This window comes from Apteryx mantelli, chromosome 7, assembly GCF_036417845.1.
Source record: "Apteryx mantelli isolate bAptMan1 chromosome 7, bAptMan1.hap1, whole genome shotgun sequence".
Lineage (NCBI taxonomy): Eukaryota > Metazoa > Chordata > Aves > Apterygiformes > Apterygidae > Apteryx > Apteryx mantelli.
Genome location: NC_089984.1, coordinates 23,243,502 through 23,262,074, shown reverse-complemented (window position 1 = coordinate 23,262,074; position 18,573 = coordinate 23,243,502). Strand labels below are relative to the sequence as shown.

Here is an 18,573-nt window from a genome sequence, read left to right as displayed (position 1 = left end):
TTGTGCCCTGGTAGCTGTGCATCAGTCTTAGAACATACAAATATTGCAACGATATGGGGAGCTTTTCACAAAGGTCACATGCTAGAAGCTCCACCTGCAGTTAGCTAGAGTTTACCCCAGTGTAGCTATATGGACATGCTTTTGCTTCATGTAGACAGGGCAGTAATTGAACACAAATCAGAGAACATGTCAAGGAGCTTATGGATCCTGGATGTGAAACACAAAAAGGAAAGGTGTTTTCCCTCCCCACCCTCCTTTCCTCCATGGCTGAATATGGTGGCGATGGCATGCTAACTAAGAGTGAATTAAAAGGGAGTATAGACAATAGGGTACGGGAGAAGGCAGGTTATGTGGACAGGGTAGAGTATAGAATGAGGGGATGAGCTTTAAGGGGTGCAAGAAGAGACCAGTATAAAGATGTGAGGAAGAGGAATTTGAATTTCTCATAGTCCAAAACAGGAGATTACAAATAGGTATATTGAATTATACCTATAGCCTATTATTATAGGCTAGGTGTGCCTAGTTCATGAGAGCATCATAATTCATAATAAGAACAGCTAGTACTAAAATTATAATATTGCTTATTAGGAATTTGATTCACATGATGTGATTCTTAGGATGTTAAAGTAATTAATGGCTTAGATGCCTGCTACGTAGACTTAAGTATATTTCATTAAAACATGGAAGATGGAGAGTTCACTGATGCTTATCATTTTATTGACAAAAGTCAATTGAAATACCTTGATAATCCAAAACAGAGTTAAAAGATCTGTAATGTCCTAGTTAATATGATACATATAAGGGGCAAAGTGGTGTTTTTTCTGTTGAAATCAGATTGATCAGCTATGCATGTGTGTGTGAGGGGGACAGTTGCACAGTGACAAACTCATTTTACATTGTATTTGAGGCTGGTATTGCATGTAAAAATAAACAACTCTTCAGTAACAAAGTTCCTGTTATAATGCACAAGTTCAAGTAATGAATCACTCAGGTGAATGGAAAATCCTAACTAATTTTGTGGTTGTAGTATAGCATGGAAAGCAAAAAGCTTATTTCTGTTTCTGCTGCTGTTTTTCACTTTTTGTTACTATATCATGTCAAATTTTATGAGGTGTGAACTTCTCCCATTTAAGCTACTCTTCCAGCTAGAGAATGAGAGAGCAAGAACCCCACACTGTCAGGAGAATATATAGGGCCCTTGGTGTGCTTATTGTCTCTGTGGACTGATTTGTGTGTTGAGGATGATAGTATGCAAGCGCACAAAATGAAAAATTCTGTGAAAATGTTTAATTGTACCACTTGAGATCTTTGAGAACAAAATCTAGAATCATATCAGAAGTTAACAGATTTATTCAAAAGGTCTGGGCTCAGTCAACAATACCTCTAACTGGAAGAGACTGATAATAAAACCATATCAAGAAGAACTGATCTTTGTCCACAGCTAGAGTATCAATAACTGTAGGCTGTCTGCACTGTAATAAGAAAGAATAATATCGATGACACACAATGAATTCTGAATACTTCTGATACTGTTTGTCATTCTTATTACCTCTTTAATGATCTGATGTGGAAAGAGTTTTAGACTGCTCTAGTAGGCATTAGTATCTCACTAAGCGAGAGCTCCAGATTATTCTGGTTGGTCTCAGCAAAGAATATGGATAAAACTTTATTAAGGGGGCTCTAGCACATCTAAAACTTCTGTATGAGTTTGCTCATAAATTGAAGCTAAAACAGATCTGATGTGTGCTAGGAGCAGATCCAAGCATTTGCCCTCAAACATATTCAATGCAAACTGAGTGCATGGTGTTTGTTTCCAAATTCATATTTGTTATAATTCTGTCTTGGAGCCACCTAGAATAAATCACCCCTCTACTCAGATACACTGAATGAGCCTTTGTAGATGCTACATTGGAGAAGAACTAACTTCCTTTGTCTCCGATACCAGTGGCATAAAATCTAGAATATTCTCATTCAGCAGCAGAATGTACTGTTGCCGGCAGCACTACGTGCTCCCTTAATTTTACTTGTTGTTGGCTATTTGTATGTTAAAACAGATGATCATGGATAGGACAGTACCTGGGTTTCAAGGTGGAGACTGAGATTTTTTCACATGTGAAAGGTACTTAAATAGCAGAATTTCACTGAAGAGTAAATAGCAGGTTTTTTTAATAATAAACACTGTCACTCCCTTGAGTGATCTGTTGTTGCTTTCTACATTGCAAAAGTCTTTGTGGCTGCTGTGCTGGAGAAGTTTAGGATTTTTCACTGGGAAACAAAATTTATTATAATAAATTTTACAAAAAAAACATTGAGTTGGACAGTGTACTCCTAGTAGTGGTTAATTCACTGATCTATCAAAGAACCATAAATAAAACCTGGAAACATGTCTGGTCAGTCATATAGGACTGAGCCTCAAGGGAAGAGGTGGGGCTTGGTTTGTTTTATTTATTAACTTGTGAGAATTGATTTCCATGGAGTGTTAAGGCCTTCATTTGCTTAGCTAGGTTTAAAATAGGAAAAAAATGTGAAACCAGTCATGATATTTTTCAGTGACTGCTTGGAACTGAACTGTGGTCTGTACGTGTGAACATCTTCCTTTTTACCTCTAAATTTGGGAGTTTTCTTGTTCTTGTATTAGAACAAAGGGGACAAATGAGCTAGCTTTCAGAGTACTTGTGTTTAGTTCAAGAGAGAGCAGATGCAATAACTTGATTTTTTTTTTTTTTTATGTGTATGTACTCTCAATTCTTAGTGAGAGTTGTTATTTTTCTTTGGTCTGTTTGCTTTCGTTATATTGCTGCCTATCTGACCCTTTGTACCTCTTCACTAGTGTAGCTAGTTTGTGGGGCAAAATGAAGAGGAGCAGCCCAATTTCCGTGTAAGCAGGAACAGAAAGTAAACTCTTAAGAGGCTTTCCAGCAGCTGTATTGGTTGAAAGATGAGTAAATTGAGTTTGAACTTTGACCTTGAAGTGTTTGTGCTGTTTTAAACAAAGCCTTTTGTCCTTATCCACAACACAGAATAAGGGTCATTCTGAAATCTACTTAGGGTTAAACTCAACCACATCAGTTTCTCCAGTAAGCCTGCTTAGCATGCCAGAAAGACAACTAAAGCGATGAAGCTTAGGGGTAGGTCTGATAAGCTGATTCAGGAGGAGGGATATGATCCCTGCTCTATTCCCCTTCCCACAAATTTTAGTAGGTCAGATTGTGTATTGAAATGGCTGCAGATGTGCTGACAGTCCAAAAAAAAACCCTCTTCTGTCCTCCTGTAGCCTTACCTGGGTAACCCATTTCCATGTGAACATTGAGCTGTAGCTTTTTGCCCTATTCTTCTCTCTTAGTCATGATTTAGAGCAGACCGATGATAGTCATATGCTGCTTAGAGAGAGGGATGGCAGAGGGGTATCTTGCGCTTCTTACTGTTGCCAATTTTATGTACTGATTCCATGTGTAAACGTTTCCAAGAAAGGCTCACTGTAATCCAGAAAAGGGACAGCTGACACATTTTCTTGTGCATGAACCTATAAAGCACATACTATTTCATCTGTATATAAATACAGAATTCTTAGAAAGCATCTTAAAAAAGGAACTAGTAATAAAGACTTGTCTGTTTCCCATTACAGCAGAGAATAGTATTTTCAACTGTGCATTTCATTAAAAATACGTTGTCATTGTTAAATGAACAAAAACATGTTTCACTGCAGCATTGCCAGTTGCAAGCCAGTCTTTTTAACAAATGCGCTCTCAGTTTATCAAAGTAATTGGAAGTTGCTCCTTGGAGGCTGCTGAAACCATAACAAATGCAGACAGTAATGACTATTTGTAATCAGAAGACTTGCAAAACAACATAGGAGAGAGCTTTGCTGCAGACTCACTGATTCTTGCCAGCTTGTTCTTACTTTGCTTACGCTGCAGATTTGAAATGTAACCAGTTATTAAATAGATGCCAGAGTAATAGCTATTATGTTAGTCTATGTGAATATATTCCCCTCATAAATGTATTGTGGACCTCAGAGGATGTAACTAACAGTCGTGTTAAATGCATTCTGAGTGAAGTAAAGTCATGTTGCTAGCTCATAAAAGATCTAGAGGTGAATTGTAGTGAGGAGAGGGGGAAATCCACTTCAGTCTTCTGCTCTAAAACTTAACCAGAAACAATGAGTGTTCCTTCAAAATGCGCTTTCTTCTGCATGAGGGCATCCACTTAGCATGTACGCTACCCACCTGCTGAATCTGCTTGGACTCTCACCAGGATTTGGTGTCCTTTTCTTCCTTGCTGGTGATGTGTTGGGAGTTTTGTGCTCTTCCCCCAACTAGGAAGGAGCTGCTTACCTGACCTTTTGTCCTGCCTTGCCGAGCACTCTCACGGGCCTTGGGAAGATGGCCCAAGATGTTTTTGGCAAATCACCTGGAGGACTCTGATCTTTGTGTTCCCCTCTCCCCGAATCTGTTTTGTCTGCTGTTTGAGAACTCTTACTGTGTAGCATTACTACTTGCCTCTTTTTTTTAAGTATTTTTGAACATGCAAATAAGCAGTAAATAACACAATTTGACACTAAAGTGACCAAGAATAAAGTACAAGATAAGGTTATTTTAATGTAACGTTATGAAAAATACAGCTTTTGCTTCTTAGTCTAAGGAGTAGTGTTTAGACCTTTCTTCAGAAAGTAGTTCTTGGCCTCCATAGATTTTCATTTTAATTACAATATTTTGGGAATGCATGATGAAATCATAAAATTACCTGGATTTCACTAGATAAATCGGACAGAAGTATTTCTTTTTGATGTTGAAGGGAAGATTTTTTTTCAAGGCAGAAAAGACCTGTTCATCTTCCCCTTAGCCTTAATGTTCTTTGGTGATCAAAGGTGTCTCTTCCTTTCGTAACTGCTCTGGTTTGTAGTCTATCCAAAAATTGGAGAATGGCAGCCTTTTACTAAAAATGTGTAAAGGCCTGGTGTGGTACCATCTTTTGCTTATTCTCTTTAATGTATATTAGATCTGTATTTAAATGAGTTGACTGTGAAGGCAAAAAGGAAACAAAGGTAATCATTAGGTAGAAGTAGATTTTTAATAAGGAACAAATACTCAGTACACTTGCTTCCTTTTAACAAAAGATTGTCATGCCAAATCTGTCCCAAAACTTAGAGTTGAAAAATGAGCGTTGTTGAATATGAGTAATAAAGTGTTCTGATAGCGTAAAAGCACAGAGCAAAGTAAAAAACAAAGTAGTCCTTTGTGTTTGCTGTACAAAGTTCGCCTAACTAGTATGGTACTATGTTGTACATCTGAACTTTTCAGGTTCTGGACTAAGCAGTCCAGATAAATACTTTCTTAGTTGTCACCACTGCACTAGAACTGTCACCAGCATTTCTTAATGGTACCTTGTCTTTACTGTGAGTAATACAGAATATCAGTCTGGGATAAATTATTCAGCAGGTCTGTAGTTAGAGGTTTTATCCTGTTTTTCTGTCAGCAGACAGAAAGCTCTGAGGTACAAATAACAGGAAAAAGCTCTTTTACAGTTACCAGACGAGAGTAAGAGTTGCTTCAGGCTTATTGTGTACTTCCACAAACTCCTTGTTGAGCCAAAAGATGGAGCTCCCCATGGGGGGCACCAGCCTGCTAGAAACCTTAACTTTGGTCTTAATAATTATTCAGGAGGTTAGGCATCATTGCTGAAGTGCTGTCTTTGTCCTGCTTCCTTTCTGCTGCTGCTGCCCCCTCCTTTCTTCTCCTCTTTGTTCTCAAGCATTCCTCAAAAAAACCAAATGTCCCCCAAAGCCTTCCCACCAAACTCCAATTTTATTTTATTATTATTTTTTGGTTAGGTATTCCTGTCTCTCAGCAGCACTTAATTTGGAATAACATGGAACTGAAGGATGACTACTGTTTGAATGATTATAAGTAAGTATAGAATAAGATTGCAGTGAATGTTTCTAAATGATCGTTTACATAGGCAATAGAAAATCCTACAAAGTTTTATTTATTTATTGCCATTTACAGCATTTCAGAAGGCTGCACTCTGAAGCTAGTTCTGGCTATGCGAGGTGGACCTATTAACACTAGAAGAGGTAGGTTTAATTTCATTCATAAATTCAGTTTAAAATGATGTATTCGTGCAACACCTTATGACTGTGGACAGATTTCTTAGCTAAGCATTTTGGCTAGGCAGACTTTAATGCAAAATTAATTGGCAAATATTTGATTAAAAAAAAGGAGGGATAGTTTTCCATCTCTTTTCCATAGTATACCAAGTATACCATCTTTTTCACTTTGCTTATCCTTAGTTTACCAAGTATCTTTGAGACTTGATAATTCTTTATACACAATCAGGAATTCTTAACTGGAAAACACAAATATGCACATGTAGTGTCATTGTACAAATATTTTCTAAAATCTGGTTAGTAAGGGTCAGGCATTGTTTTAGTTTGATAAGCTTGGTTATATGGTTCATCCATAGAAGAATGAAGGCTTAAAGGGGAGAAATTTCCTTGGTATTTTCACTTGGAAAGCACTTGGCATATCTTTTAGGCTGAGCATTCCCATCATAAACTGAGCTGAGCTTTCAAAAGCAATCAAAACAAGCTGAACATTTGAGTGCTTTCATGTAATGAAATCTCAGTTGTAACAGTGCTCTAAGTATAGTCTAACAAAGGTAGTTTTGTAAAACAGTGCATATTTAAAAATGTATGCTTAACTGAATTAAAATTTTAGGATGCATGATTGTAAGAGAACTATGTTAATCTTTGTTTTCAAGAGAACTCATTACCCTAAGAGCACTGATTTTCATTGGGCAGCAGCTGATAATAGAATAGTTCCAGCTATGAAAAGTTCGTTGTAAATGTTTAACGCTTCTTTCTGAAGAAGCTCCTGTTAGGAGTCCCAAGTGCTCTTAATAAAAGAATGCAGGGATCTGTTCACTTAGTGTAGCAAATGTGTTAGGAAATTACTTTCTCCATGTAAAATTAGAGTGAGTGAACTAAGCAATGTTCTTTCTGCTTTCAGAGTGGGCGAATTACCCCAATTGAGGCCATTTACAAAAAAATAATGCAAGTTTTAATTAGTATGATAATTCTAATTTTATTTTGGACCCATTCCTCTGACTGCCAGATAAACTCACCTCTAAAATAAGTTGTAAAACCATCAATATACCTTATGCATAGTGAACTGGCGGTCTTCTAACTTGTCTTCTGTGTTCTGTTCCCCATCTTTTGTATCTCTACAGTAGTGCTTAAGAGATACAGTTAGAGGTGTGCCCTATAGTCAACAATATACAGAGAATTTCTCTATTCAGTTTTTGGCAGCTGGGGAGAAGCGTGACCTGGTGATCTTACCACGCTCGTTGTTTAATAACTGAGCTGATCTTTTAGGCTGTCTGTTTTTCCATTTCTTTCTCTCCCACATATGTAATTATTGGTAGGACAGCTTTTCCTGAAGTGACATCCCATATGCTAAGGGACCAAGGAAAGGTGAGTGGTAACATGAAAGTGAGGAGGAGCAGCTAATTTAACATTAGAAATTAACTGGATTCCTTAGATCTTCAGGTTTGTGTTTTTGTCACTTCAGTCAGTGTCTCCTATAGGTAGGACTTAAAAATACCACTGAGCTGTCTCCTGAATACACAATGTCATAACTGGGTCTTCTATTCTATAGCTTTCCTGGGTGGTTTGGTAGATGCTACTACATTTAAATCTCTTGCATCCTTCAGAAATGCTGAGAGTGGGAGATGGTTCTGGCTAGCTCTGGAATGGATTTTAGTGTCTGATCAGGTGAATGAATGGGGATTTTTAGAATACAGGTTACTAGAAAAACAGGCCCATAGCAATCAGCATCTAGATTTCTTTATTTACAAAGACTTCTTGTAATTACTTGGAATTTATGTGCTAAAGAATCCTCTGAAGCATAGAGGTGTGACGAGCGAGTGAAGAGTTAACAGGACTGAACGTAACATGACAAGGTGTAAATGTGGCAGAGAGGGACTTGAGCTGGATGTTTTATGTATGCATATCTAAGCATTTGACTTGGATTTAGAGAATGCTACTTGCAGAGCAGCAAGAATGTTTGAAAGAGGCTATTTCAGGTTGAATATTCGATTGCTGTTGTCTTCCAGAAGACTGGCCTATTAGTGTGACACTTTTGTATCATTACTGTAGTTATCTTTAGACATAGTCAGAAAACTGAGGGTTTTTCCCTTGGGAGAGCCAGAACTACAAGACACGGAAGTACAAGTTGAAATAATTTGGTTTTGTTCCTTTTTTTTTTTTTTTCCTTTTTGTAGTTCCTGTGGAAGACCCTATTAGGGAAATGGCTGAATATATGGATCCCAGTAGAGAGGAGATCTGGGAGAAGGGACCATCCAACAAACAAGTTACCTTTTTAGTATATCGAGAAGGAGATCAATTGAATTTCTTCCGTGTGGTAGACCGGGGAGATGGCACTCTAACACCATTATCTGAGTCTTTGAGGTAAAGTTGATTTTATATTTTTTCCTCAAACAGGAATGCTGTATAATTTTCAGCTAATAAATGTTGACTTTGTCAAAAGAATATATGGAGGATTGGAAGAATTGTTCCTGAAGGACTACCAAAATGCTGTAGCTGGGTGGCCTAACTATACTTCATGGACAGTGGTCATTTTGACTGGCTTCTGTCACTCTGTGTCACTACAAAGTGAGATAAAACTGACCTAGTCCCTTGTGGCAATTCTTAATATCCCAGCCCATTCTCAAAGAAAACATTTTCCAAGACAGTCAGTTTGGCAATAAGGATATTAAAATTTTTTAATTAAGTACCTTTCTCTCTTCCCAGCCCAAGCTTGCTTTTTTATATAGACATGACTTCACCAAAGGATTAGTCAGGAAGATAGTAGATTGGCAGTGCAAAATCCTGCCAGGGTTTGCTGGAAGATACAGAGGAGCTGCTCAGAACTATTGATATTACTAGCCTTTGGGCATAACTAGGCCTCAGATTAGCTATTGTTGAGGCATGAAACTTGTCTGAATCACTGTCATAGAATCAAAGTACTGTTATCAGAAGGGCAAGTCTGTCACTTAAATTACTACCTTGTAGTAAGGTGTAGTCTGGGTTATTTTTTTAAAGCTATTGCAAGTGCTGAAAAGTATTAAAAATTTATTAGGTTCTGTCTTTATACTGCAGCTTTTGGGTAGGCTTTTTTCCCCCCTGGAAAATTTACAATTGTATAAATATTAAGGAAAGGAATTTTGCTATTCTAGGGACTAGCTGCTTTTTCCCCCAAAACTAAGACTTGCACTGTTTTAAATAGGTATTCTTGTTCTTGTTTGCAAAATGAAAGCAAGGGCCTTCTACTAGGTCTATATTTGGTAGATTTTTCTGGTTAAACCTTGCCCCTTTCTGTAGGGATTAGTGTACAGACTATTTTTTTGGCCTGTTGCTTCCCTTCTTTCTCCCCCACCAAAGTGCTCAGCAGAAGAGTTGATCTGTACTTAGATCCTAATGCAAGTAATATTTACAGCCTATTGAAGTATCACAGTTGAATTCTGAAACAGTTAGTGAGTACAAAGAGCTAGTGTTCAATATACAATTACTAGGGGGAAAGAGGAGGAAAAGCTACAAGTATGTTAGATCTGTCATTTTATCTTTCAGTGCCTATACTCTTTTACAGTAAATAGCCACATACGGTATTGTATGCAGATTTGAAATAGAGGAAAAAAGAAGTATAATTGGTAGAACTGAGCACCTTGCTGCTGTATTGGGCTAGACAGGCTTCTGGGAAGAAGAACAGACAAATGTACTTCCTGTTCTCAGTAGTATCCTGACTTTGCCAAATTGTTCATTCGTCACTTTAAACTGAAAGAATCCCAAAACCAATCCAAAGAGCTAAGACTGAGGATGTTACACTGCAAGAAGTTGTCAGAAGGAGCTTGAACTTTCATTTGTCAGTATAGTAGTCTCCCTGATATCTGCCCAGCTGTTCAAATTCTTGGATTTATTGGGTTTTATTTGCATTTAAAATGAGCACGGACAATTGTCTGAAACTTTTAATGTTTCTCAGTTAGGTACTCCTAGTGTATAGATTAAATGGTAATTTACTTTACATTTGGCTAAGTGTAGCAAACCAAAGGAATAAACCACACTGATCTGGCTTTTGCAAGGACATCTTGGTAAGCCTTCAAAGTACAACAGTGTGTGCAAAAGTCAAAGTACGTCCTCCTTAAGAAATTTTGTCATTGTTCAGAAGATCCAGTTAGGCTGGAAGCCCGCCGAGTTGAATGCATTCAGCTTGAACTACCTCTCTTCCTCCACATTTTCTGTGGGAGTTCAGTTATGGGCTTTTCTACTAGGGCAGTCATTAACTTGGATGGGGAGGACGCACCCACAAATTCTTTTATTTATTTTTATGGCTAATAAAAAGAAAACTTACCATGTCAGACTTTGTGTAGAATGGAAAAAGTGAGAAAGGGAAGAGAGAATGGAAGCAAATCAGACCTCCTTTCCAGTTGAGCTTTATACAGAAAGGCTGTGAATCGCTCTCAGGATGCTAGTGTTTTCCACACTGATGGTTAAGAGTGTTTATAGGTGTGGGTGTACTGCTGACTGAGCAGTTTGAGGCACTCATCGGCTTTTTTTCATTTGGCTTGAGTGTGAAGCAGAATTCAGTGACCTCAGTTTAAAAATGGGCCATTCTTTTGGATTTTGTTTTATAACTCTCCAGACCATTTTATTTTGTCTGTGGTTAAGTTAATGGTTAAAACGTGACAAAGTGTAAATATATACTGTGATTATTCTCTCTGTGTTAAAAGAAAACTGCTGAAACTGTGGTAGAGCAATGGCAGGCACTAGCAACAAGACAGTGTGTTTCAACAAGCTACTGATCATCTTTCAAGCGTGCATTTTACGAGCAAGATCTCAGGAATGTCTATAATTATGGATAAAGTCAGCTTGAAATCTGCTCTTTGAAAAACGATCTAAAAGTATCATCATGAACAAAGTTTCCTGTCCAATCTTCATGGCCTCACAATCTCATTCCAGTTAAAACAAACTTGTTACTACTCCATTTTTGAAGTTCTTGCCTCCTATTTAGCCAGAAAATGTAAGACAAATGACAAAGCTGTTTTTGCATAAAGGAAAAAAAATATGGGAATGTTATTCCCTTTTTTTTTCCTATTTTAAGGGAAGGGGACTGCAAAGAATTGTTTTCAGTTGATTATGACTTTTAAGTATTTGCAGAGTTAAAATTCTGAAGTGATTCTATAGTGTTGAATCTTTACCAGGAGAGGTGTAATGTGCATGCTGCCTGTCCCCATACAGAGCTGTTCAGTTTCTGGTAAGAAACTACCCAACTATTATGCAGTCTTGCTTTGAATTTGCTGCCATTTTATTCTTAAAGATCTGTCTCCCAGCTGTGCTGCCTTCTGAACTTTGCTACATTTTAAGAAATGGATTTGGAGAGTCAGGGCAAAAATACTGGCCCTAGAGTAAGGGCAGCAGAGTATTTCCAAGAACCAGGTAAGATGCCAGCTTTAATTAGTGATCACAGAACTGAGATCTGTTATGCAAGCATAAGATTTTACGTATTTTGTTATAATTACAGGAGATGTAGTTTTATATGCCTTTCTTGGAACTGACTTTCTCATGGCATGTAGTTTTTCCTTTGTCTCTTTTAGAAAGAAGAAACTTCTCATAAATCTTTTAAGATGTTTTTATGAACAAAGGGGAATTGCCTGATTGTCACAATTTCTAGGTGCTGACAGCATAATGGGAGAATTAAAGCACTTTTTAAAATTACTATACACAGTGTTGAAAATTCTTCAATTTATGATGAGTCGGACACTCTTAAGGGTTATTTCATTTTACTGTCAAATGTTAGATTTGTGTTACTGAATGATGCTTGATAGGAAAAACAAGTCAGATACTGAATTTAAAACATTGTCTTTTTCCATTCTGTATTTTAACAGAATGCAAAAACTCAGTGTGATGCTATAAATTTCCAGTGATTGAGTTAAAATATTTTGTCTTTGAATCTGTTTATTTTTTCCGAATGTTGGGACTCTTTGGAAATCTAAACTGATCATTTTTTTTATTTTTTTTTATTTTGAAAAGGAGAAATAGAATATCACATCCACATGGGTGACCCCTCCATTTCCATTTATGGTGAGAACACCCCTCAGGATGGATAGAAATTTGGACTTTCCTTCCATGCCAGTGTCTGGTTAATTGGAAAACTGATCAGCTTGTTGTCTGAGTCACACTGTTAACAGCTTTGGCCATACCTTCAGGAGACACTTGTGGAACTGGATATTGCCTCTGTGGGGAAAATATATAGTGAGTGTAAACCAACTGTATATGGTATAACAACTTCCTGAAAGTTGGGCTATGTTCTGATTTCAGCATCATCACTTTGTCTGAGCGCTCTAATAAGGAATGTTTATCTTCTAAAATAAATGGATTTGAAATGTCTTTGCATACAGTTTTACATAATGCTTTGTCAACAGATCAACTACGGATTTGGCTTTCTAGTTGTGAGAATACTCTGCATTGAAAATATAATTAAATTACTTGATCAGAGGGTGAAAACAAACTTTCTTTTTTATTTTCAGTGGTGGTTCAGTTTATAACTTATATGCTGCTGATGAAGACGAAACAGAGGCATCACCTTCTGGCCAACAGATTATTGAGAATTCAATTACTATGAATAAAATGAAGCTGCTTAAAGCAAAGATGGAGAACATGAATCTGAGTAAAAAGGTGAAGCTGCGGGTTCAATTCTTCTATTATCAAATGACTTAAAATTTCCCAATACTGGTCTTGCTAAAAAGCAGATCAGTTAGTTTTTTGACTGCCCTCTTGGAAAATGGAATGATAAAGGATATATGATTTTATTATCTGTCAATTAATATAGTGAACGTCACTGTGTAAATATCCTTCTGCTATGGGACATTGACTTTACTTGTCTCTCTCTCTCAGCATTCAAAGAATTCACTAGTGGTACTGGATTTATTTTGTCTTCTGATGCTTTAAGTAGTATTGTTGTGCAGTACTGATCTGGTAAAATCAATAAGATGCTCTTAAATGACACTTCATTAGAGATGAACTGTAACTAGAAGGCCTTTAAACTTAAATAGAAGAATGAGATCACCTAGTAGATGAAGCATTAGGCTGGTGTTCAGGAGATCTGGATTAAACTTAATCTGAGAGATTTAGTAAAATTGTTTAATGCCTGTGTCTTGGTTCCTATGCTCATGTGTAAAGCGAAGATGGTAGTACTTCCTTTCTTTTATCATTGTCTTGTCTGAGACAACTCTTCTGAACAGCTTTGGCGTTCTGGCTTCCCTTTTCCTCTGGTACATGGCCTATTTACTAAAAAGCTTTTTCTGATTATCATCTTTGATTTTAATTTGCGGATGTCAGGGTGAAGTTTTCCTGGCTATTACCAGATGAAGGAGTAGAATGAATGATTTGATGGTGCTTTCTGGCCTTAAACTTTCTGAAATGCTGGGACTGTCGTTGTTATCGGGTCTTTAAGTACGACTGTAGTGAAAATACTAACTGCTTTTTTTTTTTTTTCTTTTTTTTTTTTTTTTTAATAGCCTAAGAAAACTGTCAAGGTGAAACCTCGTCCTCCAGTGGCTCCTCGACCATCTAGTAGCTCAGTGGCTGCTGCTGCTCGTCACAGATTTTTAAGAGTGCTCCCCCATATCGGACAGTCCTGCCTACCTCCTCCTGGGAATTCATATCCTTCGGAGTCTTCCCAAAATGCACTTTCAGCTTTGGCTACTTTGGCCACTGCTGGTAGAACAATGCCATCCATAACTAATGACTTTCTTAAGGAAGATGACACCTGGCAGAGCACCTCTTGGTCTCAGTCAGTTAGTAGCATTAGGTTACCACCAAAAATATCTCGTGTCGAACTAGAAAATACAAAGCTACCAACAAATAGTATTCTGACTCCTGCCTCATCTCTGCCTACAAATTCAGAAAAATCGTCTGAAAATGTGATCTCTACAAGTGATAAGGATTCTATTCTGTATGCAAATCTAACAAATTTAGAACCATGTGGAACAGAAGAAAAGCTTCTACCTGAAACTGATGCTTTTGCTTTATTAACAGAAGCAAGCACCACTGAACAGTATAGTGAGATATATGACATAGGAAAGGTGAACCCAGAACTTGGACTGTCTGATAGGGATGAAGAGTCTAAGGTTGTAGAGCAACATAGAAAACCTATTAGTAAAGTGCTGAGCACTGCAGCAATGGAGGCTGGGCTTCTCAGTACTCGTGAATTAAGTCCTCAGAAGAATACGCTTTTATCACCTCTTCGGTATTCAGCACAAGTGGCACATCATAGTTCTCTGAAACCGCAAACACAACCCAAATGCTTTGAGGTTGGTAACATGAGATCTGCAGCCTCTCCAAATGTGCTCCGATCTTTGGAAGTCCATAGTATAGCAGATTCCTCTTTTTCTAGGACTGCTAGATTTCGTGGCATGAAAGTAGATTCACTTGGCAAAAGACCTGATGTAATTTCTAAAGTGGAGGCTAGGGACATTACAGATGTGGCTAACAAAGCATCCAAAGAACCTGCAAGTTCTGTAAATAACTTAGGATTTCTAGCTTCACTGGCCCGAAGTGCAAGCAGGGAAAACTTAAAGAATTCCTGTGGGACAGGCAGGTTTCGGACTTCTGGTATTGCACTGCCTACAAACCTTCAGGGTTTTCAGGAAGAAAGCTTTAGGAAAACCGCTCTTCCAAATGAAGCTGCTGAATACATTCTAGTGAGTACTAACACTTCCAAAGAAGTTGGAATTTTTCTGTTTTTTCTGATTCTGGCATTATGAAAACCGTATTTCTGGTGTGTGTGTCTTTTTAGGGAAGGCAGTTGGGGTGAGGGGCATACTTAAATCCCTTGTGGTTTGAAACTGTTTTTCTAAATTGCTGTTAGTGTCTTGGCTGCATATTTATATAAATGGGTCCTAGAAGCAATTTTTTCTATGGATTAAAGCGGTTGTTTAGTTCACAACAAAAATTCTTAGTTTTGGTAATGATGCTAGTAGAATTATGAGTTTGAAATGTCATCTTACTCCTGCTGCTCATTAGTTGTCTCTTGCTCTAAAGTTTGCACTGAGACTGGCACCATATGTGCCTAATTTCAGGCTTATAATGTACTATGTTGTTTTGATATGTTGTTAAGTATGGGGAGACTGTTAAATAGTCATTTTGAGCACAACTTTGTATTGTTGAATTTTAATTTCTTGTACAAAAGTCTTGGACTCTCTTCGTAAGTACATTGACTGATAAAACATTGGTTTCAAACAAGCTGATATCGGACTGCCTAATCTTTTATGTGATTCCCATCTGCTAGTAATTTTCTTGTGAAAATCTTATTTATTTTATTTTATTTTTTTTTAGTCTGCACATGGGCTTGGAATGAATGGAAGTGCTGCAGCTGTAGGGAAGAGAGTAGGTAAGTAATGTAACTTAATAATTGAAGATGACTTAAATCTTTCTTGATTTATCAAATACATAGAGGGCAAGAATCCTATTTTTGTAATGTATGTGTTTTTTGAAGTCCTTGCTGTATTACACTTTTATAACATGGTATTAACCTTTAATAGTTTAAGCAATTCTTTAACATACAGATTTCATCCTGATCTTAGGTAGACTTTACTGTGACTCTCTCTCCTAGCTTTTATTATTAATAGTTAATGAATCCTACATGTCATCCATAGAGATAAACATGACCTTCTGCTCTGAAGTTTCCACGAGTTCTGCGAATACTTCTGTGTATACTAAAATCAGAGGGACTGCTTTCATTAGTAGTACTGTCTTTAGGGCTGAAGTCTGAGCATAAAGAATTTGGCAAAAGGAAAGCAGGGACGATGCAGTAAAGGCAGCGATGCCGAAGATTAGGAAAAAATTGAAACTGTATCAGTAGTTTTTGGGGCGCACATCATTCTTCCTACCCTGGTAACTGTGGAGTGCTTAGTGCTTGACATCTACTGAAAGTGGATGTGTTGTGCCTAAATATGAGTTTCTTGTGTGATAATTCTTTCAGGAAGAATTAAACTGTCAAGATAAATATTTCTAAAACTCTTAATCCATGTAAGTTGCCTTATGTTAGGAAAAGGGCAGAAGAGTATTGCCAGCTAGTGTTGCTTTAATTGATCGCGAGTCTAGGCTGTATTAGCTCTTTTAGAATGCAGTACATAATTCAGGGGATGTAGCTCCTGCCTCTTCCCTGGAAGGTATTTTTTTCAAACAGCGGCTGAGAAAATAACTTTCCTGGCTGTATTTGGAAGTGTGCTTAAGAAAAGCTGTAACATACTTTCTGAGTCTTGACAAATTTCCCCCCCGCCACACCCCAGTGTGCCTGTGTTGCCTTGGCAAACACAATGGTTTGCTTGTCTTCTGCATCTTCTGAAAACTGTTTTCTTGGCTCATTAGTGTCAAGATGACTATGGACTTTAGGTCTTGCAGTCTTTTCTGTAGTGGGCAAATCATCCTAGGCAGTGAGAATGTTGCTTTTGGGATGGTTGAAGTATTGCTGGTTTGGTAATTTTCGGAGCTGCAGCATAAGTCCAGAGGCAGTGGCTAAGGCCTGTAGGCAGCTCCAAGAGGTCTGGCTTACTACAGGAGTTACTGAAGACAGTGACCGAAAGCATCTGCTTAAGGATTCTCTGCATGATCAACCTGTTTTCTCCTTCACACCTTTGACTTGCAATTTGCAGAATTTTTCTTCTTTTTGCATGACTTTAGCAAAAGAGATGCATGCATTCCAGGATCTTAAGATCCAGGTATAGAGAATCAGCTAGAAGATAGATCTTCCTCGTATAGCAACTGCAACAGCAAATTTGATGGTATTGTAATGGTTTAAGAGCAAAAGCTGCTAAATAGTGGCCTTCCTTTCACAACTGAGGGTGCAGCTTTGAATTAACAATCAGTATTAATAAGCAGGTCTCTCTGTACCTACTCTGTGGGAAATGAGATGATACCATAATAGCCCTGTCTGCATTGTGGGAAAGCCCCCCTTTCTATAATCTGTTTCATTTCAGTGGTATTTAGGTTAGACAAAAATATATTTTCCAAAAAGTTCTAGACATCAGAACAACAAAGTAGATATTGTTATATCGTGCAGGCTTTGGGGAGAAAGGTGGCTGGTAATGATCTCTTGTATAACTGGCCAAGGGGAAAATTTAGTTTGTCATTGAAGACCTTGATTTATTTTTAGTTACTTTCTTTTGTAATTGCTGTAGGGACTGTAAATGTGAGAACAGATGTATTATATGCTTAGATATGGCCCACAGTGGGGACTGTCTTCAGTCTCCCTCTTCCTCACAAATTACACCAGCTGATGCTTTGGATATAGTATGCTTTTAGATGATGAAATTGATAGCACGGACAAACATTGTCTGGAAGTCTCCACGCTAGATAGCAGTGGGATAGCACTGATCAGTAGTGATGGCTGTAATGTGAAGTGACTGTCTGGTGTTATTACTGAATGTAGCCTGCTGTATCTCAGCTGAGAAATGACTATTAGGACCAAAGGTGTGCTGGACAAAGAATTCTTCTCAACCCAGGTCATTTTTCTGGGAGCATCCTGACAATATAGTGGTAGAAGCACTGAAAAAATGTTCAAGAGTATGTGTGGCTTATTTTCAGTATCCTACGATGTGGTAAGGATGAATGATCAAGTTGTGGACTAAGACCTGCTTTGTGCAGAAGGAGGGCAAGTGCCTTTTCTTTACATACCCTCTAAAGATAAAGGGAGAGCCAAGAATTATAGGGCAAAAAAAGAAAGGAAGATAATTTTTTGTCAAGTACAGAACTCTCAAACATCTGCAAAATGCGCTATGAAACCACACAACTAAACAGAGGCCTGTAGTCTAATAATGTGCTTTTCTTGCATTACAGAGTGCTAACAAGATTTTTAAAATGTTGCTGTATTTATTTGGCAAACTTTATTTGGCAGTGCTTTCCCAATCACGTGTATTTTTACTTTGCATTTATGAAGCATTAGGAGATGTTTTTTGACTTCTTCTGTAACTTTTCATTAATGTGAATTTTTAACAGATGTCAAAAACAATGTGTCCAAGTCTCACATCCTGCTGCCTCTTCTAAAGGTGGTGTTAGGCTTGAGGTGTGTTTTCTGTTTTGGCTTCGGGTTTTTTTTGTTTGTTTTGTTTTCCTTCTCTCTTTAGGCCTGGGGGACCCACCTGAAGTATCCTAAGAAATACAAAATGAATCTGGATTTCAAAAGATAACATTTAACTAGTTTATGGCCAGGACTAAATAAAATTTCTTTGCTGTTTCTACCTCTAAAAGCAGGTGAAGCAACCCATCTTCCACCTGTGAATGGCTCAATTCAAGCAAAAAAGAAAATTACAAAGCATTGCTTTCTTTGTGGCAAGAAAACTGGATTGGCAACCAGCTATGAGTGCAGGTAGGCTGAGTATATAACCAGCTGTTGTTTAAAATGGATAGCTTGATTAATCAAAAGGTTTTCTATGCTGCATGGTATTCCTTAAGTGTAGCAAATCAAAAAGCAGCTTTCAAATTGTTTGTGATTCGCAGTTCAGCAAAATTCCAAGAAATAA

General features: G+C 37.7%; 1 protein-coding gene across 4 annotated transcripts in view; it reads left to right on the top strand.

Moving 5' to 3' along the window:
• ZFAND4 (zinc finger AN1-type containing 4) overlaps positions 1-18,573 on the top strand; it is a 28,990-nt gene that overhangs the window by 5,732 nt on the left and 4,685 nt on the right. For 3 of the 4 annotated variants that reach the window (XM_067300007.1, XM_067300009.1, XM_067300008.1), the window contains exons 3-9: positions 5,831-5,906; positions 6,006-6,073; positions 8,281-8,467; positions 12,580-12,727; positions 13,570-14,754; positions 15,389-15,443; positions 18,302-18,419. In XM_067300007.1, coding sequence (XP_067156108.1) covers positions 5,831-5,906; positions 6,006-6,073; positions 8,281-8,467; positions 12,580-12,727; positions 13,570-14,754; positions 15,389-15,443; positions 18,302-18,419 — 1,837 coding nt within the window. The remainder of the gene's footprint in view (positions 1-5,830; positions 5,907-6,005; positions 6,074-8,280; positions 8,468-12,579; positions 12,728-13,569; positions 14,755-15,388; positions 15,444-18,301; positions 18,420-18,573) is intronic. The other variant, XM_067300010.1, reaches the window with a different exon arrangement.